This window comes from Echiichthys vipera, assembly GCF_963691815.1.
Source record: "Echiichthys vipera genome assembly, chromosome: 10".
In the NCBI taxonomy this organism is placed as follows: domain Eukaryota; kingdom Metazoa; phylum Chordata; class Actinopteri; order Perciformes; family Trachinidae; genus Echiichthys; species Echiichthys vipera.
In genome coordinates, this window is record NC_139835.1 from 30,338,905 (window position 1) to 30,363,770 (window position 24,866).

General features: G+C 46.1%; 1 protein-coding gene across 1 annotated transcript; it reads right to left on the bottom strand.

Annotated features, from left to right (window-relative positions):
• Nucleotides 1-1,142: 1,142 nt before the first annotated feature.
• Nucleotides 1,143-24,430, bottom strand: LOC310953316 (abl interactor 2-like; the record flags this gene model as incomplete). Its single annotated transcript, XM_083922314.1, has 10 exons — nt 1,143-2,114; nt 2,549-2,731; nt 2,902-2,976; nt 3,061-3,225; nt 4,944-5,068; nt 7,083-7,235; nt 11,023-11,126; nt 13,101-13,277; nt 16,726-16,893; nt 24,314-24,430. The coding sequence occupies 10 exons, from the start codon at nt 24,428-24,430 to the stop codon at nt 1,939-1,941; spliced, it is 1,443 nt and encodes a 480-aa protein (XP_083778440.1). The 3' UTR covers nt 1,143-1,938.
• Nucleotides 24,431-24,866: the final 436 nt, after the last annotated feature.

Below are 24,866 nucleotides of genomic sequence, written 5' to 3' on the forward strand. Positions count from 1 at the left end.
CACACACACACTGTACACACACTCCCGCACACCTGCATTCACAGCACAACACCTGGATATATGGCACGTCGACACACACCTGCGTCTGCGTCAGTCTGGAGTCCAAACACACGCGGACGTCACAACCTCCAGCTGATCGAACAGAAACCGTAAAAGCGAGTTGGTGCAAAGAAAACAAAAGAATATAAAAACACTGTGAATACAAAAAGAACAAAGAGTCACATGTTTATACATCAGGCATGCAGGCAGACACGCTGTAAACCTCAGCTCCACCGGGCGCTTTGTTCAGGTCCACGTCACCACGACGACCACGAGGAGAAAAGACTTCACGTGTGTGAGGTCGTGTTAAATACGTGCGTGAACCGAGCGTCACGCGTCGACCTGAGCTGATCCAACTCGTCCGTGTTCACTTGAAGATTCACGACACAGGTTTTAGTGGAAACCGTCGCAGCGGACGACGTCTCGCTGAGTGTGAGCGTTCGATGAAAGCGTCCCTGACTCCTGGCGTCTCACTTATAGTTTGATCTCTAATCATTTTCCTCTTTTTATAAATATATATTTTTACCTTCACTGACAGATGACATGAAGATAAGGCTCAAGAGAGAGTGAGAAGGGAATCTGTTAAGGCTGAAGACACGTTTAAAATCACTGAAATAAAATGTGACGCTGGTTTGAACACTATCTGATGTGTGTGTGTGTGTGTGTGTGTGTCTGTCTGTCTGTGTGTGTGTGTGTGTGTGTGTGTATGTGTGTGTGTGTGTGTGTGTGTGTGTGTGTGTAAACCAGCGTCTGAGAGAAAGAGAAGAAGCTGCAGGAGTTACTTTAGGAAGTGTTTTTGGTCCTAAACGTATAAAAGATGCGTGATTTCCTGCTCTGAGACGCCGGATGAATCCAGACTCTTCTGTCCATGAATGAGTGAAATAAAGCGGTTTAACAGATTCATTTACTGAGTTTAGTTTCTGGTGTTAAACGTGATCCGATAGAAGCTTCACATTAAAGAAGGAGCAGTCACAGGAAACAGCCTCCAGTATTTGTATCATTAAGTAGTGATTTTGCCCGTTAACAGTGCAAAGTTTCACTCATTTTTACTAAACTTTCTCTCTTTATCTCGCACCTTAACATCCACTTAGTTCCATTCTGCCCAGTACTTAACATTTAATATTTATCTGGAACTGCTGAGCATCCTATTGTATATTGTATATAGTGTTTTAAATATGCGTTACTGTTCTTATTGTAGTTTATATTTTGTATTTCTGATTGTATTGTAACGCTGCTACGATGACCTCATTTCCGCTCAGGGATAAATAAAGTTATCTGTCGATCTAACGTGTGTTTTAATCACAACACGGATAAAAAGCCAAAGTGTAAAGTTCAGACCAAAGATTCCAGTTGAAACTTGCAGCGTCCTGAAACCCGTTCACACCAAAGAGACGAGACGGGACCGTGCACCATCTCCATAGCAACGCCTCTCTGCACTTCTGTGTCCGACTTTTCAGGCTTGTTTTCTAATTTTGTAACATTATAAAATATAAATGAGGGCAAAGCCTCCGTCCATAACGACCTTTTTAGCCAGCTGACAGCTTGTCAGTGACTTGACCAGCGACGTGATTGGCTGTTGAAACAGGTGACGTGTGTTTCGTTCTTGACGAGTTGAATCTCTGACGACGACATCACAACCAGACGGGTCCGTTCACACGCTGCAACCTTCACCTGCCACGTTTAAAACACTTTTGTTGTGAATCTTTGGTGTGAACTGGTTTAAAAAGTGCTTCAGAGGGGAAAAGTAAAGAAAAGAGAAAGAGAATCTGTGGCTTTAGTGTTTGTTTGCTTCCTCTCTCACTGAAACGATGAAGCTCTGATGGTGACTCATCTTTTCCTTCAGGTTCAGAGAAACTGAGACGAGCGTGAGGATGAAACCCCGTGGCCCCGTCCTCCTCCTCAGTCGGCGTAGTGCATGATGGACTCCACGTAGTTCCCAGGGAAGAGGCCGGTGGTGGCGTTCATCACGCCCTCGTACCAGCCGTCCTCGTTCTTCTTGATGACGTAGATGATCGCTCCTTCCTGGAACGACAGCTCGTCCTCCTTGTCGGCGGCGTAGTCGTAGATGGCCACAACTGCAGCGCCACAAACACAAACAATGTTATTATTAAAATCATATGTTTGAGAAACACTGACCTACAGAGAAACAGGGAGAGCTGAGATATGGATGTCTTTCTTAAGTTTAATGAACAACATGAATATAGAAATATACAAAAGTACTTTGGTTATGAATGAAAGTTTTATAAATCTGCTTTAAACCATCTCACTATTATGAATATTACTATTGTCATTAATATTATCATCATCAGTATTATTATTATTAAATTAATTTGGTTTTTAGTCCAAAATCGAGCTTCAAAAGTCTTATTTTTGTCCAAACTACAAACAATATCGACCTGAACGCTCATTATCCTGCTGTGTTTGTGTGCATGTGTGCGTCCGTGTGTGTGTGTGTGTGTTTGCGTGTGCGTATGCCTGTGTGTGTGTCTGCGTGTGCACGTGTGTGTACCTTTCTCCTGGTAGCTCCTGGGGGCCCAGGGCGGGTCTTCCTCAGCGTACGGGTCGCTGTACTCCACCACGGCTGAGTCCTCGTCTTCGTGTGTGTCCTCCGTGGGCTCAGGACTCAGCGGGGGCTCCTCAGGCCCTGATTGGCTCTCGGCCGCCGGGTGAGAGGGGGGAGGGGCGTCTGAGACTGAGGTGAGAGAACACACCTGATCAGAACACACACCTGGGCGGATATGTGTCACCAACAGCCACACACACACACTAATAACTGACTTAATGTGAAGTTATTTGTCAGATCAGATGGATTTAAATCCACACATCTATGTAAATAATAACATAAGAAACATTTATACGTACTGGACTCTTGGACTCGAGCGACGAACCCCATCAGAGGAAGCTGAGGACTGAACTGGAGGAGGGGCGGGGGGGAGGCTGCGGCACACAAACCAGCGTTTAATCACTTTTATCACAGAGATATCAGAATGTCACCGTCTGGAGGCGGAGCACAGAGCGTACCTGGGCTCTGGTTGTAGCAGGGACCCCCGTTGACCTGGGTCTCTGCGACGATCGGCTGAGCGGTGACGGAGGGCGGGCGGCGGTACGGCAGCGACCCGCCCACCTGTGGAGACTGCTGCCGGGGCTGAGGCCGGTTCATGCTGAAGAACTGAGGGACGATGGGACCTGAGACAGACGAGGAGCGAGGTCACTGACCAGAGGAGCGACGTGGTGAAAACGCTTCACCTAGCTAGCGTAGCGCTCCTCCCCAAATCCACCTTCTCGTCAAAATATGGTCACTTCTGGTTCCAAACACACAAACATACAAACAAACAAGATGGCGGCGACCAAAATGCCAAAGTCGAGGCTTTGAACCTGAACCCACATCAGCTCCACACACGTGAACGACATCCAAACACACGTGAGGATGATGAGAAGATGGAGGACGGGAGCGAGCAGGCGGTGGAGAAACTCACCTTCGACAGGTGATGAGGAGGAGGAGAGAGGAGGAGGAGGAGGGGCGGGAGGAAGGAGAGGAGACGACTCTTCAGGCAAAACGCCCGATTGGACGCCGTCGGACGTGCCGGGGGCGGGGTCGGACGTGTTGGCGGGTGCGGGGTCGGACGTGTTGGCGGGTGTGTTTGAGTGCGTGTTTGTTTGAGGAGGTGAGTTCAGGGGCAACAAGGGTGTGTTGTTGTTGGGTTGAGTGAGGGTCGCGGTGGAGGAAGAGGAGGAGAAGGAGGAAGGAGTCGGGGAGGGGGAGGGGGAGGAGTTAGGGGCGGTGGAGGAGGAGCTAGCCGGTCCGGCCGTCGGGGAAACTTCAGGAAGGACGAGAGGAATTAAGTCACAGCTGAACGGGAAACATCTCAACATCACGTCCAAAAAGATCAGCTCAACTTTTATTCACACGACACTTTTGGACGAGTGAAAACGATGAACTGATGTTACATCGATGTCTGAAGTTTGACCGTTTCCTGGTTTTCAGGCTGCTTCACAATTAAATGATGTCATTTCCTGAGTTTAATAGACTGCTGTAGCTGTTCTATTATTCACCTTTACCCGCTTCACCTTTATATTATATCCTGTTTATTCTCCAGCTTTCCTGTTTCTGAAGTGTCCACTCAAATGTACGGAAGCCCTTAAGGACCATACACACAAATGTATCATCATTTTCTCTGTTTCCTGTGATAACGAGATCATTTTCCTACATTTTCCTTTTGTTTTCTGTGATAACAACAAAGTTTTCCTTCGTTTTCCCAAAATAACGAGATCATTTCATCATTATCCTCTGGTTTTCCTGCGTCTAACAAGATCATTTCTACGTTTTCCTGTGATAACGAAATAATTAGATCATTTTCTTCTGTTTTCCGTGATAATGAGATAATTTCTACGCGATCTGGAGAAAACAAGAGGAAAGTCTCGTCTGTGTCAGAGAAGCAGGAGAATATTGATCCCCATCACATTTCTCTGGACAAAGGCTGAAACAGCTTTATGCCTTTTTATTACAGATGATATTATTATTATATTATTATTATTATGTTACATTATATTAATAAGAAGACGCTTTTATCGGCTTCATCGGAGGAGCGATCTAAGATTTGATTTATTAATTGATCGGATACGAGACATGACGGGAAATTCCTTCATTATCTCTCAGATTAATCTGTGACCCTTCAGGGCTTCCGTACAAATATTATCTGTGTTTATTAAGCTTTAAGAAAACGTTTGAGTTAAATCCTGACGCCATCAAAGCGTCAAAGCTTGTGTTGAAAAGTAAAACGCTTACTTATATTATTGTTCAAATTAAAGTCCCATCAATTGATTTGCATGTATTATAATACCATTCTTTGTGTGTGTGTGTGTCTGTGTGTGTCTATGTGTATGTGTCTGTGTGTGTGTGTTACCTGGAAAGGTGGAGGGTGGGGACGGCGTCGGCACGGCGATGGGAATGCCCACGCTGCCACTGCCGCTGTTCTCCCTGCTGCTGCTCCGACTGCTGCTGCTGGGGTGGCTGCCCCCACTGCTGCCACTACACGCACACACACACACACACACACACCCACACACAGAGCAGGATAATGAGCATTCAGGTCGGTATTGTTTGTAGTTTTGGACAAAAAAAAAGACTTTTGAAGCTCGATTTTAAATTAAAAATGTTAATTTTTGACTAAAAACCAAATGAATTAACCTGTAAAATAATCTTTAGTGACCTCTTAGGAGTTTAAATTACAGTTAAGAAAACCAGCTAACACAGATAATTCATTTCTCACACAGTCCCTCTGAAAAAGCTCAAATGTGAACTGTTTGTATCGAACTCTCTGTATCTTTGTTTAGTGGCTGTAGAAAAGTTAAAGCACTTATGAAAAGACACAGAAGCAGAAAATGAAGGTGAAGACGGGAGAAAAGAGAGACAGGAAGTCAGCTGCCTGCAGAGAACCGTCAAAATAAAAGCAGAGTGATGTTAACGGCAGCACACAAGCAATGAAACATGGAAAAAGCTGCAAACACACTCTGATTGGCTGAAGGCGACGGACAAAAGCTGCTGATTGGACGTGAAGTGCGTTACATGTGAAACTGCAGAAGACAGGAAATGAATCAACGATGGAGAAGAAGAAGAAGTTAGTGGATGCTGTGAGGATGAAAGCAGGAAGTTAGTTCTCTGTGTTCACAGCAGTGATGCAGAAATATTAAATATAATATAAATTAAAACGTCTGAACGTTTAATTACAAACACAAGAGCATGAAGGTTTCTCTCCACAGGAGGAAACGAGGCCGGAGACTTGATTATAAACGGGTCTGGTTACGTTTTTAATTTCATTTCAATGGATTTCAGGGACTTTTTCAGTCAATATGAAACAAATATGAAACATCTGATCTCCCCAAAAACAGCTACAGCTGTAGAAGTAGATGCAGACGTGATGCAGACGTGATGAGCAGCTGTCGACGTGTGGTGGAGAAAGAAAAGTGTGTCTCACGTATGACAGGGCTGCACGGATTGAATTTTCTTCAATGGGAAAAAGCAAAAGTGGTTTCGTTTGTGATTTTAATACAAACTTTAAATGTGAAACTGTAAAAGAACAAAGTTTCAGTAACTCATCTCACGATGGTCTAATGTTTGAGATGCAGCTGTACGTGATCGCTGCTCAGAGATCCTGTTTACAGAGTCATCACTAAGGCTGTCGATTCAAATGATTTAGATGTTCTCTGTTTTATGAATTGTATGTATTTGTATTGCATCAGACTTCAGTGTTTAGTGCTGTTATAGATAAATGCTGTTAATAAATTCTGTATTTAAACAGAATTCATCTCTTCAGTAGAGTTTTCTCTCTAATTCATTTTCTATATCTCCATTTTATTTAATATGGATAAGAAGCTGCCCTTTATATCTGGTATTTATATCTTAATATACTATATACACAAATGTGTGGCTAGTGAGAACGCTGAGTGGCTAGTAACTTTTGAAAACCACGAGCCACAGTGGCTGCTGGGTAAAAACGTTAGTGTTGAGCCCTGACGTGTTGAACATCTTTTGCTTTAAAACCAGCAGAAGCAGCGTTAGAGACAGAAATCACGCCCTGCAGCCATGTTTACGCCCTGGCAGCCATGTTTACACCCCGGCAGCCATGTTTACGCCCTGGCAGCCATGTTTACACCCTGCAGCCATGTTTACACCCCGGCAGCCATGTTTACGCCCTGGCAGCCATGTTTACGCCCTGCAGCCATGTTTACTCCCTAGCAGCCATGTTTACTCCCTGGCAGCCATGTTTACTCCCTGGCAGCCATGTTTACACCCTGCAGCCATGTTTACTCCCTAGCAGCCATGTTTACTCCCTGGCAGCCATGTTTACGCCCCGGCAGCCATGTTTACTCCCTGGCAGCCATGTTTACTCCCTGGCAGCCATGTTTACACCCTGCAGCCATGTTTACTCCCTAGCAGCCATGTTTACTCCCTGGCAGCCATGTTTACGCCCCGGCAGCCATGTTTACTCCCTGGTAGCCATGTTTACTCCCTGGCAGCCATGTTTACGCGCTGACCCGGCTACCTGTATGTTCGGGGTCGGTGGTTGAGGGTGGCGGTGCGGGCCGGACTGGGAAGCTGTCCGAAGGCCAGATTGTTTCTGGTGGGGCTGGAGACGTAATCGTTGGGCACCACCGGGGGGCGCACCGGCTCCAGTGTCCTGTAGGGGGAGTTCTTCCTGTGCACGTGAAAGGTGGAGACAGTTTACTTCATGTTGCATTAACTGTTAAAAACCTGCACCACATCTTTACAAAAGGCTCTGAAAACATTCTGAAAGTGTTTCCTCACATGACAGATTCATAAGTTTCCTTTTATGACATTTATTTAAAGTGTTTTGGATCAAATCAGATCAAACCGACAGTGTGTGAGGGTTAAAACTTCAGTTTGCCGTCATCAGAGGTTCCCCGTGATTAAAAAAAAACACCCTTTATTGGATTCCTGCTTTGATAATATTTAATAAATGGGGGCAGCAGTAGCTCAGGTCGCTGGTTCGAGTCCCTGTGTGGACCATGAATGGAGCGTGGACTGGTGGCTGGAGAGGTGCTGTTGAGAAAGGCACCAAACTCGCAACTGCTCGGGTCACTGGCAGCCCCCTCGCTCTGACATCTCTCCATTAACTGCATGTATATAGGTCCTGTCTGTGTGTTTGTGTGTGTGTGTGTGTGTGTGTGTGTGTAACATGACAATAATAATAGAGTGAAAATTGAATTTCCCCATTGCGGGACTAATAAAGGAATTCTTCTATGTCTTAAAACCTGGAAGTGAATGTGTGTGAGGCGCCACAGGAGGGCGCTGCAGCTCTGAGGCTGCTGTAAGACACCAACCGTTAAATCAAACAGACGTTTAATCATCATGATTTAAAGGGAGCAGGGCACAAACATACATCACTGTGGTTTATATGTAATTAAACAATATTTCTACATGAAGCACGGGCGTCCTGCTGTCAGAGAGCAGAGGAATCTGTTACGTCATGATTTAAAGCTCAGGACGTATTTGCAGAGACTTATGACTCCTCCAGCGTCACAAACTGTGGAGAAATGATTAAAAACCAGACTCTGAGGGCTTCTCCTCGAATAATAAACACAAATAACATCAGTTATTATCAGTGTTATCAGTTATTGCAGCAGAAAAAGAGTAAAACCCACATATTGTGTTGCGTAATGTGAATTCAGCTCAAAATAAATAATCATTTTCTGTCGTGTGCGACAAAAAAACAGGCACGTAAACACAAAAACAAGAATTATGCAAGAACGGAGCAGATACATGGGCGTGTGTGTGTGTGTGTGCGTGTGTGTGTGAGATGACAGAAGGACTGGGCCTGTTGGTGGCAGTGTGATGCCAACACGCTGCTGTGTGTTCGAGGGATTCACTTCCAACCGACTGCTGAGCTGCTTCTGTTCACTCTTTCCTGTAAACTCAACCTTCTCTCCGTGTTTGATTCATTACGAGACATTTATAAAAAACATTTTTATTCTAAGTTCCTTTCACTCAAAGGTTCAGGTTATTCGGGCACTTTGACACTTTCATCAACAATCCTGGAGCCGCGTCATCAAAGGTAAACGTACAGAAACATTTGGATGATCAGCAGGTTACAGGAAACAGGAAGGAACACGCCGACGGGAGGGCTGGCAACAACGCCACCCCCGTGTCTCTACGGGCAATATGCTACATGCAGTTAGCTTAGCTTAGCATTAATACTGGAAACAAGGGGTAACAGTTAAACTGGCTCCGTCCAAAGTTTAAAAAAAATAAAAAATAAATCAGGCCTGGCTCTGAAGCTCACTGACAGAGCAACAGGCTAGCTGTTCCCCCCGTTTCTAGTATTTATGCTAAGCTAAGCTAACCGGCTTCACACAACGCAGCTTTAAGTGGAGTCTCCTCCTGTTGGACATTAGAGAGAATGCAGCTTTAAGTGGAGTCTCCTCCTGCTGGACATTAGAGAGAATGCAGCTTTAAGTGGAGTCTCCTCCTGCTGGACATTAGAGAGAATGCAGCTTTAAGTGGAGTTTCCTCCTGCTGGACATTAGAGAGAATGCAGCTTTAAGTGGAGTCTCCTCCTGCTGGACATTAGAGAGAATGCAGCTTTAAGTGGAGTCTCCTCCTGCTGGACATTAGAGAGAATGCAGCTTTAAGTGGAGTCTCCCCCTGCTGGACATTAGAGAGAATGCAGCTTTAAGTGGAGTCTCCTCCTGCTGGATATTAGAGAGAATGCAGCTTTAAGTGGAGTCTCCTCCTGCTGGACATTAGAGAGAATGCAGCTTTAAGTGGAGTCTCCTCCTGCTAGACATTAGAGAGAATGCAGCTTTAAGTGGAGTCTCCCCCTGCTGGGCATTAGAGAGAATGCAGCTTTAAGTGGAGTCTCCCCCTGCTGGACATTAGAGAGAATGCAGCTTTAAGTGGACATTAGAGAGAAGGCAGCTTTAAGTGGACATTAGAGAGAACGCAGCTTTAAGTGGAGTGGAGAGAGGTTAAGAAAAGAGAGAGAGAATCAAATGTAATGATGAAGATAAGGAGAGAGAAGGAAGAACAGATACAGCTGGGTGACCTAGATGTTTGAGAACACAACAACGCATGACATTACTCCTCTTCCTCTGAGCACTGTGTGTGTGTGTGTGTGTGTGTGTGTGTGTGTGTGTGTGTGTGTGTCATCCCTCTCTGCCGGGTCTAATCTGGAATAAACTCGCCGCAGGATCCTCCGTTCTCCCACAAGAGACGGACACACACACACACATAAAGTGCAGCGCGTATTTCCACGTCAGCTCAGAGGACGAGTCGTCTGTGCGTGTGTGAAGGATCTTCTACGTTTACAACAAAACATTTAATGCAAACACACACACACACACACACACACACACACACACACACACACACACACACACACACACACACACACACACACACACACACACACACACACACACACACACACACACACACACACACACACACACACACACTATTCAGACGTGTTTAAAACATTCAGGACACAACACAGGATCTCAATCACATGAAGGGAAAGCCCCGCACTCGTCTTCTTCCAGACTGTAGAGAAAAGATTCATCTGACGTCACAGTTAACATCAGATAACGGCTCATTTGCATATTTTCAACATTTCTGAAAACTTGTAACACAAAAACGTAATGAACCTGGGAAGCTTCATGGTGATATCTGTCCCCGTGGTCTTTTTCTGCATGGAAATACATCAAATAAGCGACGGAGAGAGTTATTTTTGTTGATCAAAGGTGTAAAGAGAACGTCCGTAGAGACGCTAACAGCCCCAAAGGGCTAACAGTGGTTAGCTCGGGGCAGCACGGTGAAGGCATTCAAAGGTCTTTTTTAACCACTAATGCTGCTGAAAATAAAAGCAAACCTCTGCAGCAGCATGAGAAGAGTCCCTACACACACAACAAAGCATCATCAGCGTAGTTAGTGAAGCCAGAGTTTATTAAAGAGTGTTTTAAAGACTTACCTACTGGCCCCTGTACCAGCTCCTCTCATAGTAAAGTCCATTACAGTGGAAGGAGCCCATTGGTGCTTTGTTCCAGCAAAACATGCAAACTATGGACTTTCAAAAAGTCCCAGACAGCAACTTTTTGTGCAGCACAGAAATGTCACGCGAGATCTCAGGGGAAGCCAGCGTGAGCTCAGTCTGATGTAACACCCTTTCAAAATAAGATTTCGGGGTCCAAACGCACCGTTGAAACAGAACAGACAGTTACCTCACCTAAAATGACGATTACGCATTTATTTATGTATCCATTTTTATATATGTATACATATTTAAATTATGTATTGAACATTGGTCTCAGTGGTGGGACCACAGAGAGCCTGACATTTTCTGAGGTGGGACGTCATGAACAAAGTTTGAGAACCACTGTTTTAAACCATGAAAACAGAAGATGAGTGTGTGACTTTATACGTGTGTGTGTGTGTGTGTGTGTGTGTGTGTGTGTGTGTGTACGTACCCTAGGATGCTCTTGCCTGCCCTCGGAGGACTGGGCGGTTTCTGTGTGGGGGGGTTGGACCGGGACAGACCTCCTCCTAGCTTCATGCTCTGCTGGCCGTTCACCTGCAGAGAAACATCTTTTTAAACGTCATCAGATCTTCTTTCAAACGTCCACACTGGTTTGTTCGTGCAGGTCGTGAACGCCGACACATCCAGCCACCGGCCGACGTCGGTGAATGATCGAACGTGGAAGATGTTTCAGCTTCAGCAGCAACAAATTACAGCGGTTTGTTATTTATTTCCTCCCCCCTGGGCTTTAACCGCTGCCAGGGTCACTGAAACCCCCGGGGTCTTTTTATTTTCCATTTAAATGCAAAGCGTCATTCTGAGAAGTCCGATCATTCCTCGTTCAACAACAGAAGAACTTCTGATATTCGAGACGGATAAAATGAAATGATGAAAATGAGACATGCAGGGGAGGAGAAGCAGACAGGAGTGTGAAATGTTCAAGGCTGTGACATCTTTTCTTCACACTTCCAACAAACTGGATCAATACGGTTTCTTTATCTACCTTCACTGTGCTGTTTGTCCTCCCTCACACACACACACACACACACACACACACACACACACACATACACACACACACACACACACACACAAGCTGTACTCTCCTGGTATAATGTGCAGGTGTGTTGTGCATCCTTACCTTGAACCTCAACAACCACTTAAGGCGTCGGTGAAAGCAAACAGGAGGAAGAAGAAGAGAGGAGAGAAGTCGTGTGGACGTTAGCGTCAAACATTAAAACACTGAGACACACAAACAGATGAGACTCGCGCAGGAAGGACCAGTGGCACTTGAACACATGTGGAGGACTGGATAATTACAGCCACTTGTCCTTCACTGAGCATCTGACACTTGTGCACATGCAGAGTCAAATCCAGGGAGAGTAGAAACACTCCATGCACACAAACAAGCTGAACTTCTGTCTCACAGCTCGACATTTAACTGTTTTAGTGACGCTAAAGGTGCACGCTGAACACGTCTACGAGCATCCTCTTCATCGTCATTAAAGGCTGAATATGTAGAATCTTTATTAAGAGCTAGATTTAAAAAAAATAATTATACTGTCTGTTGTTGGGTGCAGCTACTGTAGGCTGGCACTGGGTGAAGTGGAGTTAGCCAATCCTGCAGCTGCTTGGGAGCCTCAGTGAAGGGGGCGTTCTTTGTCCCAGCAGCTGAGTGAGCGGAGACGGGCAACAACCAGAGTCACTATAGGCCGAGCATTCACTCCATGGACTGAGAGAAAGGAGAGGAACGCCATTCAAACGCACGCCCACATGGCTACGCTGCTACTGGATGCTAACATCACTTTCATCTGCACTTAGCTGCAACGGCTAACGCTAACGGCTAACGCTAACTGTCAGTCAAACTCCTCTAATCCTTGTTTTGATGCTGTGGTTTTCTGGAGGGGACGGGTTCAAACAGGCTCAAACAGACTCCGGTCTCCTGGAGCTACTGGGCCGGGTCTGACCAACCTGGCAACCCCACTGCTGGACTTCTTTTTTGTTGTCGCGACTAAGATCTTCAGACGCTAGATGGAGCTGTTCTGCTCATTCTCCATATTCAACCTTTAAGGCCCCTTCACATGATACGTGGTAAAAACGCTTTGCGCCATTTCCTATGGAGGAGGCGGCACCGCTCTCATTTGCCTCCATTGAACTTTGACCTCGTTGGCGCTGAACTTTCAAAAGCACAACCAAAGAGATAGGAGCTTTGAATGTGATGTTAGGTTTCCTTGGCAACCAGAGAGCGACATGAAGCTGGTTAGAAAGACAGAGGAAAAATGTTGTGTGTTCGAGTTTCCTAAACTATTTAACGTGACATTAAAGTCGTTTCATGATCTCAGAAGGAAACGTAAAGATGGAGGTTTATCAGCATCACAGCAGGTTTGGGAAGAGATATAGTCTACCAGCTAACGGTTGATATTAACGTTGATTCTGCCATTCACTGGGTCTCTGCGCCCGCCCTCCTGGTGAGCCCAGCGCACAAAGCTGATCATGTGACGTCCCCTTTATTGTGATTATTATTCCCACCTTAACTCCGTGTCCGATGTCATCCAGCACGCCGTAGTCAATGGGCTTCCTGATGTAGCGCACAGGCCTCTCCGGATTGGACGGAGCAACTATTTTATGTGAGCGGGCCGTGTTCTTATTGGTGGTCAAGATGCCGATCTCCCGCCTCGCCACCTTCTCTTTGTGGATGTCAACGGTCTGAAAGGAGAGAGAGAGAGAGAGAGAGAGAGAGAGAGAGAGTGAGAGAGAGAGAGAGAGAGAGAGAGAGAGAGAGAGAGGGAGAGAGAGAGGGAGAGAGAGAACTTCTGTGATTCATCCAACCTGAAATCAAATTATCTTCTCACTCAGCACCGACGGACTGCTAACATGCTAACATGTAGCAGGTATAACATGTCCCATGTTAGCTCAGCCAGAGAGCGTGAGGGTCAAAGTTCAGCAGTAGCTGCTCCACAGTTGTGTGTGACGCAGCAAAAACAATGTGCTGTTTTCTTTTAAAGGAAAAGTCACAAAATGAAGTTGACAAAACAACAAGACTGATACTGTAGTGAAGGGGTTTAACGGCAGTCTGCTCGTCCCCCAAACCAGGAGGAGGGACTCAGCCTGTTTCTTTATCAATGCTCTGACCAGATCTTTTTACATTACTGAAGATTTTATGATCATGTTTAAAAAGAATGAATCCATCGTTAGTGACGTGTCCTTCTGTGTCCAGGCTTCGAAGCGTGTGACGAGTAATCAGGAAAGATCTTTGAGAAGCGCGTACCGAGGATCCCCGCACTGTGGAAAAGTTACTATTAGACAAAAGTAGTAAAATGTTTGTAGGCACATTCACGTCACAACCCTCTCCCAATTCGTTTCAACCTCCCCCTCCGCCCCTACAGACACTATATTTATGAGTATATTATTTGTTTAGTGGCGTTATCGTTTAAGTATAATTCAATCCAAAGCTTCCCGCACCAAAGCCGTGGTGTCATGATAATCACATAATCTTTACGCACCGTGCAACATGGAAAGCTTCGATGCTCCGTGATGCTTCATCTCGCCATCGCTACTCATCACGCTGCTGCAGAGGTTTGGTGTCATTTTAAACTGTGTTAGTGGTTAAAAAAGACGTTTTGGATGCGTTCAGTGCTCCACACCGAGCTCATCACTGTTAGCGTCTCTCTACATGGTTGATCAACGAAAAAAACTGTCCCCGTGGCTTATCTGATGTATTTTGACTGTGGGGTTGAATTTTACCGGACTTGCACTTTAATCATGTCAATGAAAAGTCTGAGAAGTTTCAGGAGCTTGTGAAAAACCCTCCGAATGCATTCAGTGAGAAAAGAGCGTTAATCCTCTCACTCGTGCGCGTTCTCACACTGCAGATATTTCTGGTGTTCTTCATTTAAATATGTATGAAAAGCTGTTTTTCCAGCCTCCAGTCAGGTCGAGTGTTAATTGTATTTTCCGTGTTGCTTCATAAGAGGATTTACGTAAAGACACAGGCCTGGACCACCACCGGGGTCTTTTCCTTTCACCACAGAACAGGGAGGTTCACCAGAACGATGTGAATATATTTATATTAGATCATGGTTCTGTGGGTTTCCAGAGTTTTGTTCCTCAGTGAGAAACGAAACGTCTGAACGAAGCAGAATGAGCGTCTTTGGACACGTCCTGTGTTCGTCGCTGGCTTGAAATTTGAAATGGATTATAAAAGCTCATCCGACTGATTCTACATGAGACGGAGCCTCGCAGCACAACACACTCGCCTACGTAACAGATGTGACCGCGTCTCAGTGAACCGAGAGCCGTAATTATGACGTGCAATCACAGCCCAGGCTGACAGCAGGGAGAGAAGCGTCTCATTATTTCTGATTACACTGAATATTCAGAGGCTCTCTGGACCACGCAAAACTACACTTTAGTCCTGGATTTCAATGTTTCATGAAAGAAAACACTTCCTTTTCCCACAGTTGGTGCTAAATAGTGAACCTCAGCTGACGAAGCTGCAGACGACGGGAAGATCATCGAGGAAATCGTTTTGGAGAGCAGAATCTGAGCTCTCAAATATTTGGCTGTGAATAAACGTCCACGCAGAGCGCTGAGGCGTGTGGGTGCAGTGTTGTGTAATCCTGATCCCACCACCGCGGATGATTCACACCTACAGCTTCTTTTCCCCGACCGGCTGATGAAGAGTCGTTCCTCTTCATCTTCCAAGACTGTGAAACATCGTCCTTACACACTGAGTCCAGTGTTCCCCCACCGTTATTTAAGGGCGCGCCCCCTCAGGTTCATTTGATTTAATTGTGTTTTCTGAAAAGCTTCAGATCCCAACAGGAGTCATTTCTGGATCCTTTCTGTCCTTTCACTAAACAGCCTCATGTTTTTGTCTGAGTGTAAATTCTGTCTCTACACGGTCGCGTGTTTCCAATTCTCAGAAAACTCAGACAGCGCTGGAGATTCACTTGTTCAAAGATCGTTGTTCAATTGTTTGAAGAGGCTCCGCTCCTCACGGGGAAAACGAAACTGAAACTCAGTGCCCCCCGGAACACTGTAAACCTGGGGAAACACTGTCCATTTGCACCGTGCTTTAGCGTTAGATTTGAGTCATTTTGCATCTGAATATCAGGCTACTGTCTGAAGGTAGAAGCTTTAGGGCGCCCTCCCACTGTGCCTCCGTCCCGTGCCCCGTGCTTTAGGGTCCTTGTCCCCCCCTCCAGGCCCGTTTGTACTCACACTACCTGGGCCTCGGAGAATGCTTCTTGCTGCCTATACGTCATCACGCCGTAACACGTCACACGCATTGATGACGTCATGGCGATGCGTGGCTTTGTTTCCAGATCTTTCCGTAGACCTCGGAGTTTTTGTGCGTCTTGTCGACTGTTTTTGAATCTTTTCATCGACCAAATCTGCAGTAAACACTCCACCTCCGCATCACACCAACGTGAACCTTTCACCGCCATTGTTTGAAATGTCCGCGCATGGTCCCTCCTTCTTTTTTCTACGTCCCAACAGGCGCACAGGAAATGACATCAGAACCACCGTAGGCCTCGTGCTCGTAGCTGGCCGCAACTAGACGCGGTATGGTTGCACTCACACTGGTCAAACGAACTAGGCTTTACTCGTGATACGTGCTCAGGCACGGTGCGGGTGGACAGTGTGAGTGCGCCCCGAGTCTCCATCAAACCCTTTTGTGTGCAGAGTTCAGAGCCACTTTTCACGGTTACTCCACCTCTGCAGCTCCACACTGTTGAAGGCTTTGGGAGTTATTTGGTGTGTGATATCCTCCTGAGATGAGCGGAGAACATAAACGAGCCTGCATACATACATACATGATTACATATTGTGTGCGTTCACCCATGAGACCTCTCACTATAAATAACAGAGCTACACTGCGTCTGTGATGATGCTTCATGCATCCAGACAGAGATAAGCTTTTTTACAGCAACTTCACAACAAGATAAAACATGGCTTATTTGACGTATTTTCACCGGACTCACACTTTAATATTCAAGCTTCATTTCTGGTTAATTTCGACAGCCCTATGATTTAACAGACACTATAAGGTGATCAACGTAAATGTGGGTGAATGAAAATAACGGTTATTTCTTATTCGTCTCATTTCTGTAGTTTTGCTTGAAAACTCTGAAGTTTGTTCCCACCACACCTGTGAAATGTGGTTGACGGAGCTCTCCATGCGGCGGAGCTGCGACGCCTGGATGTCCAGCATCTGCAGCACGTTGTTGGCCAGCGTGTTGATGAGGTAGGCGACGCTCGCCAGAGACTGCGTGGTGTAGCTCTTGGTCTCCTCCAGCGCTCGCTCCTTATCCGCCGCCTGCACAGAGAGACGAGACGATATAATGTAAATGGATTCTGATTGGCCCTCAGTGTTTCTATCGTTCATCAAACCGCTCTGAAAGTGATGCGACGGTTTCTTTTGTCGTTGTTGTTGTTGTGTTGTTGCGGAGTCTGGCGTCCACTCTGAGTTACAACCATTTTTAAAACGATATATTTAAAGTCATCGTTAGTTTTTATATAATGAAAATGCTCAAATATGCATCAACATGTGTGAGAGTATGTTCATTTATGTGTGCAACATTTATACTCTGTGTGTGTGTGTGTGTGTGTGTGTGTTTATGTGTGTGTGTGTGTGTGCTGAAGCATGATGTAGGTCAGTGCTAACTCATTCATGCCTGAGGTTGACAAGAAACACACTGACACCAATGTGTGTCTCGTAAACACACACACACACACACACACACACACACACACACACACACACACACACACACACACACACACACACACACACAGAATATTGCAGCAATATATAGAAAATACAATAAATCACTGCTTGTTCTACGCAGACTGTATTAAATGACTTTAATGTGAACGTCGATGGTGTGTGACACAAGGTGTGTGTGTGTGTGTGTGTGTGTGTGTGGAGAGCAAAATAAGCGCCGAAGCAAGTTTGTACGAGGCTACTTGTGTCTAAACCACAGACGGTGTAAAAACAGACGTCGAGGTCCTCATTCCTCTCTTACCAAAAAAGGGCATGTATGTGACGTTGGGGGGAGGGGCGTACGTCCATCTGGCTGACGTTTACCTCCGAGGAGAAGTGAGGGCCAGAGGCTAGCTGTCACTCAAGAGGCCACACCCCTAATTATTCATCAACTTTAACCTCCAATAACATAAAAACTAGCCCCTCCCCCTCAGCGTTGCCATGGAGATCTGAGCTAAACACACAGACTAGAATGTTCTTTTGTCCTTAAACAGGTTTAATGATGCTGTGTAAACGGCCTGTTTAACATGGGGCTCAATGAGAAACTGCTCTGTTATCAAACCTGCCCCTAGTGGACACTCAGAGAACAAACTAAACAGCCTCCTGTTTTTATTGGAGTGTAAATTCTGTCTCTACACGGTCGCGTGTTTCACTTGTTCAAAGATCCTTTGTTCACTTGTTTGGGAAGAGGCTCCACCCCTAACGGGGAAAAAGAAACTGAAACTCATTGCCCCCCCCCCCCAAACTGTAAACCTTGGGAAACACCGTGCTTTAGTGTTAAATCTCTTCTGTTAAATCGCACCTGTTTTTAGTCATTTTGCTTAAATTTCCACTCCCAACGGGGAAAACGAAACTGAAACTTATCAGAGATCCTTTATTATTTGGTTTGAGAAGATGATTCACTCCTACAAAAAAATAAAAAAATAAAAGAGAATTAAATAAACTGAAATTCTTTCTTTATTATTTATTTATATTTTTATCTTTGCTTTTTCTTTGATTAAATATGACGACATGAACGTTTTTCAGAGGAAAAATAACAAATATTCAACTAAATGTTCAGTTATTTTAACAGTTATATTTGGTTTTAATGCTGCTTGTTAATAAAGCTAAAGATTAAATATTTAAAAATGTGATTAAAACATGAAATACTGATTCAATAAGTGATTATAATTATAACTGATGATTAAATACAGTTCCTGGTGTAGTTTCACTGTCTCTGGTGATCGTGACATCTTTGACGTGTGACCACAGAAAACTAAACGTTTCCAAACCTCCGAGTGTGTGAACGTTTCACTCAGATCTATAACTCCTCCGCTCCTCTCCTCCTCACATCCTCCTCACGTTCTCTGTGTTCGCAGTGACCCAGTTGGAGGCTGCCTCCTCCGGCCCGAGGGCAGTTTTTCTGTTTTTCCAGCTAAATGTCTGAGATTCATGAGCGTAGCTGCGATCACGTCTACATGGAATCAAACGCACGCTCGGATTCCTCTGACCTCCTTTAGAGTGAAGCTCCACTCGTGTCTCACTGTCACGTTCCTGCTGTTTCAATACGAATCATCCTGGAAAATACAAACTGACAACGTCCACCTGGAAACAGCCTCCAACCGCCTGAGGGGGGCGGTTTGATCAGCACATTTAAACAAAAGGTCTGAAGACAGGAAATAGATTCAGGTTCCTCTCCTGAAACACTGGAACACTGGCCGTGCATTCACACCAAAAGCCATGGAGGCTATTTACGCGTCGTCTGCTCACATTTGTCGCATTTTTCATCATCGCAGCCGAGGCGGCTAGCTAACTGAAGCTAACCCCGGCGCAGCTACTCTGCTGTTGTGCTTAGGAGGAGTTTTTCTTTAGCTGTGAAATGTGAAACGGTCATGTGATCAGTTCAGGTTTGAAACTGGCGACCGTCTTTCCAAACGCCCCCGCAGGAGCCGTTCCTGGCACCGGTGCTGGAGGTGGAGGCGGAAAACCAATCGCCATGGTTTCCATCCCAAAACACACACACACACACACACACACACACACACACAGCCTCCTGCAGTGGTACCATGTGTTTCCAATGAGCAGCAGGAGGTCGAGTTACACTGAGACGACCACTGCTGACGGCTAACGAGCACCAGGTGTAGGAACGGGGTCTGCACGCGCTCAGTAGAGACCGGCTCCGGGCCCAGGGGTCTGCACGCGCTCAGTAGAGACCGGCTCCGGGCCCAGGGGTCTGCACGCGCTCAGTAGAGACCAGCTCCGGGCCCAGGGGTCTGCACGCGCTCAGTAGAGACCGGCTCCGGGCCCAGGGGTCTGCACGTGCTCAGTAGAGACCAGCTCCGGGCCCAGGGATCTGCATGCGCTCAGTAGAGACCGGCTCCGGGCCCAGGGGTCTGCACGCGCTCAGTAGAGACCGGCTCCGGGCCCAGGGATCTGCATGCGCTCAGTAGAGACCGGCTCCGGGCCCAGGGGTCTGCACGCGCTCAGTAGAGACCGGCTCCGGGCCCAGGGGTCTGCACGCGCTCAGTAGAAACCAGCTCCGGGCCCAGGGGTCTGCACGCGCTCAGTAGAGACCGGCTCCGGGCCCAGGGGTCTGCACGCGCTCAGTAGAGACCAGCTCCGGGCCCAGGGGTCTGCACGCGCTCAGTAGAGACCGGCTCCGGGCCCTGGTCTCCTCCTGTCATGGCGGCTTAAAGTCAGTGGAGAGTAAATTCACTGTAAAACTGAATTATGGACAGTTTTTCACTTTTTTGGGGGGCGGGGCCTGAAGTTACAGCCCGCTGACGATCACGCCGCTCTCCGTTGACTTTGTTTTGTGTGAGGGTCAGACGTGGCTAACAGTGATTAGCTCGGGGCAGCACGGTGAAGGCATTCAAAGGTCTTTTTTAACCACTAATACTGCTGAAAATAACAGCAAACCTCTGCAGCAGCAGGAGAAGAGTCCCTACACAGAAAGATTTTATCAGGACGAGCCGCTCACACTCACACACACACACACACACACACACACACACACACACACACACACACACACACACACACACACACACACACACACACACACACACACACACACACACACACACACACACACACACACACACACACACACATTCCCTCAAACCAAACTCTAAACACTGATCAGGGAGGTGGCGTTCACCAGGACAGATACACGTTCTCTTCCTGTTTATCCATCACTACGGCAACAAAAGTGCCGTTAACGACGGGCTCGGACGCTGAATCATGGACGTCCTGCTGTTGTGGTCGAACAGTTCTAGTTCACAGTGGAGACTTTCACCTTTTTGGCTCCTTTATAAAGTGAAATGATCCCAAACGTATCTAATATTTCCGGATGTAGTGGCGTGCGTCCGCAAGACCGCGCCGTGTCTCAAAGATCCCTGGGAACTGTAGGGTCGCCGGTTTGAGTCCCTGTGTGGCAGATCCTATGGCAGCCCCCTCGCTCTGACGTCTCCCCATTAATTGCATGTTTATGGGTTCTGTCTGTGCGTAACGTGAATAATCATAACAGAGTTCTCCTTAGGGGATATAATAATAATAATAATCATAATAATAATCATAATAATAATAAACGAGCGTCTGCAGAGATTGAAGTCACTCTGTACAGATTTAATGCTGACACGTCTGACGGCGCCGAGCGGGGCTTAACCCGGGTCGACCCCGATCCAAATATTTAGCCCATAAACGAGATCAGCAGCTCAGCGGCTGGATTACGTAAGAGCTCACGCCGTCTGGGGGAGCGGGACGGAGGCCAGCGGGCGCCGGGTTAACACCGTCAGGACGTCACGGTGAACGGGCCGATGAGTTTCTGAGAGGACGTCGTTATTAAAGGACAGAGAAGAAGAAGAGGGGGAGGAAGAGGAAGAGGAGGAGGAAGAGGAAGAGGAGGAGGAAGGAGAAAAGGAGGAGGAGGAGGAAGGGGAGAAGGAGGAGGAGGAAGGGGAGGAAGAGGAGGAGAAGGGGAGGAAGAGAAGAGGAGGCGGAGGAGGAGGAAGAGGAGGAAGGGGAGGAAGAGGAGGAGGAAGAAAAGAGGAGGCGGAGGAGGAGGAAGAGGAGAAGGAAGACAAGAAAGAGGAGGAGGAAGAAGAAGAGAAGGAGGAAGAGGAGAAGGAGGAAGAAGAAGAGGAAGAGGAGGAAGAAGAGGAAGAGAAGGAGGAAGAGGAGAAGGAGGAAGAAGAGGAAGAGAAGGAGGAAGAGGAGGAAGAGGAAGAAGAAGAGGAAGAGGAGGAAGAAGAGGAAGAGAAGGAGGAAGAGGAGAAGGAGGAAGAAAAGAGGAGGAGGAGGAAGAGGAGGAGGAAGAGGAGGAAAGAGGAGGAAGAGGAGGAAAGAGGAGGAGGAGGAGGAGGAAGAGGAGAAGAGGAGGAAGAGGAGAAGAGGAGGAAGAGGAGGCGGAGGAGGATAAAATAATGAACTTAATAAAACTGTATATTCAGCATCTTTTAATCGTTGATCATTTAAATAAAGAATCAATAATAAATAAAAACAGTTTGACACCATTTCAAAATCAGCCCAGACATTATTTTCTGCTTTATCTGATGTTTCATAGTTTTTTTTCCTTAAAAATATAAACTGATAAAAATAAAATATCTCTGTGAAATTAATTATTTATTTATAATTATAATAATTATATTAACATCAGACGACTGATCTATCGTCAGGATCTGAATAAAGACAAAGAGAAGGAGCAAAGAGAAACCATTGCTTAAATATGATATATAATAATTATATATAATAATTATATATTCATATATAATTATTATATATGAATATATAATTATTATATATGCATTTATAAGTGCAGCCAGGCTGTTACTGCACACCGTCGTCATGGCGACAGCAGAAATATGATCATAAACTGATGATCTTTGAGTTTTAGTGTAAAGACGTCACCTTGGATTCACGGTTTCTGACACGTTTAAATATTAAACACATTAAAATCAAACATGTGATCGACCGTGTGAAGGTGATTATTGAACTGATATTAATTATTAATGATTAATGATTTGAATCTGACCTTCTCCATTCTGCTCCAGACATATTTAATGATTTAATAATAATATAATAAACAAATTCAAAACACAGATTATACTTAAAGGGTTAAAAAAAGTTTAATTTCAATTAAAACGTGTGTGTGGTGGAATATTAAAAAAGCAAAATGTACTTTTACGTCTCTTTGTGGTCATTTTTGTGTCTTTTTATGGTGATTTTGTGTCTTTTTATGGTGATTTTGTGTCTTTTTATGGTCATTTTGTGTCCTTTTATGGTGATTTTGTGTCTTTTTATGGTGATTTTGTGTCTTTTTATGGTCATTTTGTGTCCTTTTATGGTGATTTTGTGTCTTTTTATGGTCATTTTGTGTCTTTATATGGTTATTTTGTGGTGATCTTGTCTTTTTATGGTCATTTTTTTGTCTCTTTCTGGTAAATTTGTGTGTTTTTGTGGTGGTTTTGTGTCTCTTTGAAGTCATTTTGTGCCTTTTTATGGTTATTTTGTGGTGATTTTGTGCCTTTTTGAAGTCATTTTGTGTCTCTTTGAAGTTGATTTGTGTCTTTTTGTGTCTCTTTGTGGTTGTTTTGAGTCTCTTTCAAGTCATTTTTTGTCTCTATGTGGTACTTTTGTGTGTTTTTTGTGGTGATTTTGTGTCTTTTTGTGTCTCTAACAAAATCCTTAAAACGAAGAGAACTGATTTCACATATTTTATGAGCTGGAGATGAAACTAATGATGAAAACACCGCCATGCTCCCACGGTACAGGTGTGACACTGCAGTCCGGTGTTACCTGTGGGTGAGTCTGGTCCCCTACAGAGGAGCCAGAGTCCCCTTCAGAGGAGCCAGAGTCCCCTTCAGAGGAGCCAGGGTCCCCTACAGAGGAGCCGGGGTCCCCTACAGAGGAGCCAGAGTCCCCTACAGAGGAGCCAGGGTCCCCTACAGAGGAGCCGGGGTCCCCTACAGAGGAGCCAGAGTCCCCTACAGAGGAGCCAGAGTCCCCTACAGAGGAGCCGGGGTCCCCTACAGAGGAGCCGGGGTCCCCTACAGAGGAGCCGGGGTCCCCTACAGAGGAGCCGGGGTCCCCTACAGAGGAGCCAGGGTCCCCTACAGAGGAGCCAGGGTCCCCTACAGAGGAGCCGGGGTCCCCTACAGAGGAGCCAGAGTCCCCTACAGAGGAGCCAGGGTCCCCTACAGAGGAGCCAGGGTCCCATACAGAGGAGCCAGAGTCCCCTACAGAGGAGCCGGAGTCCCCTACAGAGGAGCCAGGGTCCCCTACAGAGGAGCCAGGGTCCCCTACAGAGGAGCCAGGGTCCCCTACAGAGGAGCCAGGGTCCCCTACAGAGGAGCCAGAGTCCCCTACAGAGGAGCCAGAGTCCCCTACAGAGGAGCCAGGGTCCGCTACAGAGGAGCCAGAGTCCCCTACAGAGGAGCCAGAGTCCCCTACAGAGGAGCCAGAGTCCCCTACAGAGGAGCCAGAGTCCCCTACAGAGGAGCCAGAGTCCCGCAGGAAACAGCTGGATTTAACGCCCCCTGCTTCTTTACAACAGCCACACACTTTAAAGAAGCAGCATTAAAGTATTTTATCACTGAACACGAACTCACCTTTCACTCGGCGAACATGCAACAAACCAAATAAACACATAATTACGTCAAATGTCAACTTTTAAACAACTAAAGCGTCGCTTAGTTACGCAGGAGTCGCGTTTCAGAGTTATAAAAAGTGAAATTCACATTAAAACGGACGCGTTTGGGGGAATATTTTAGAGCCGAACTGTAGTAAACACCCAGGTTGTTCCGCTGTGTGAATCTCACATTTTTACTTTATTTTAATCTTGGTGATTTTTATCTTTTATATAAAAAGTGCCGCTGACTTCACGGAGCCCGGTGCCGTCATTCCATCACTCCCGTCCCCGCACCGCCGCCTCTCCGCCCGCCAACGTCTCACCGACATCTTTGATTCCCGGTTGTTTTCGGACGGAGTCACGAACCTGGACGTAGTTGCTCTCGCAGTACTCCGCGACCCTCTCCAGGTTGGTGAAGCTGTCCAGCAGAGCCCTCCGTCCCGCAGGGATCTCCTCCTCCAGCAGCATCTGCAGCTCCGCCATCTTTGCTTCACGACCAACGGCCAACGGCCAACGGCTGCGGGCGCGCGCTGACCGGAGCTGTCCCGCTGCCTTCAGGGGACGTGGGAGAAACCACAACTATCACAGGGACGTTCAATAAAATGGCTAATTTAAATATATATTAATAATAATAATAATAATAATTATTATAATAATAATAATAATGTTCTTAGATATGTGCGACGGCGTATTAGGGCCAAGGATGAAAAAAATAAATAACATACGGACTCAGGGGAGGGGGGTAATATTTCCAGAAAAATGTCGCACATTTAGCAACTAGCTTTAGCAAATCTACGATAAAAACTAGCAGATTTACAAGATTAAAAACTAGCAGATTTACGAGATTTCAAACTAGCAAATCTACGGAAAAAAAAACATCCGATTTACGGGTTAAAACTAGCAGATTCACAAGATAAAA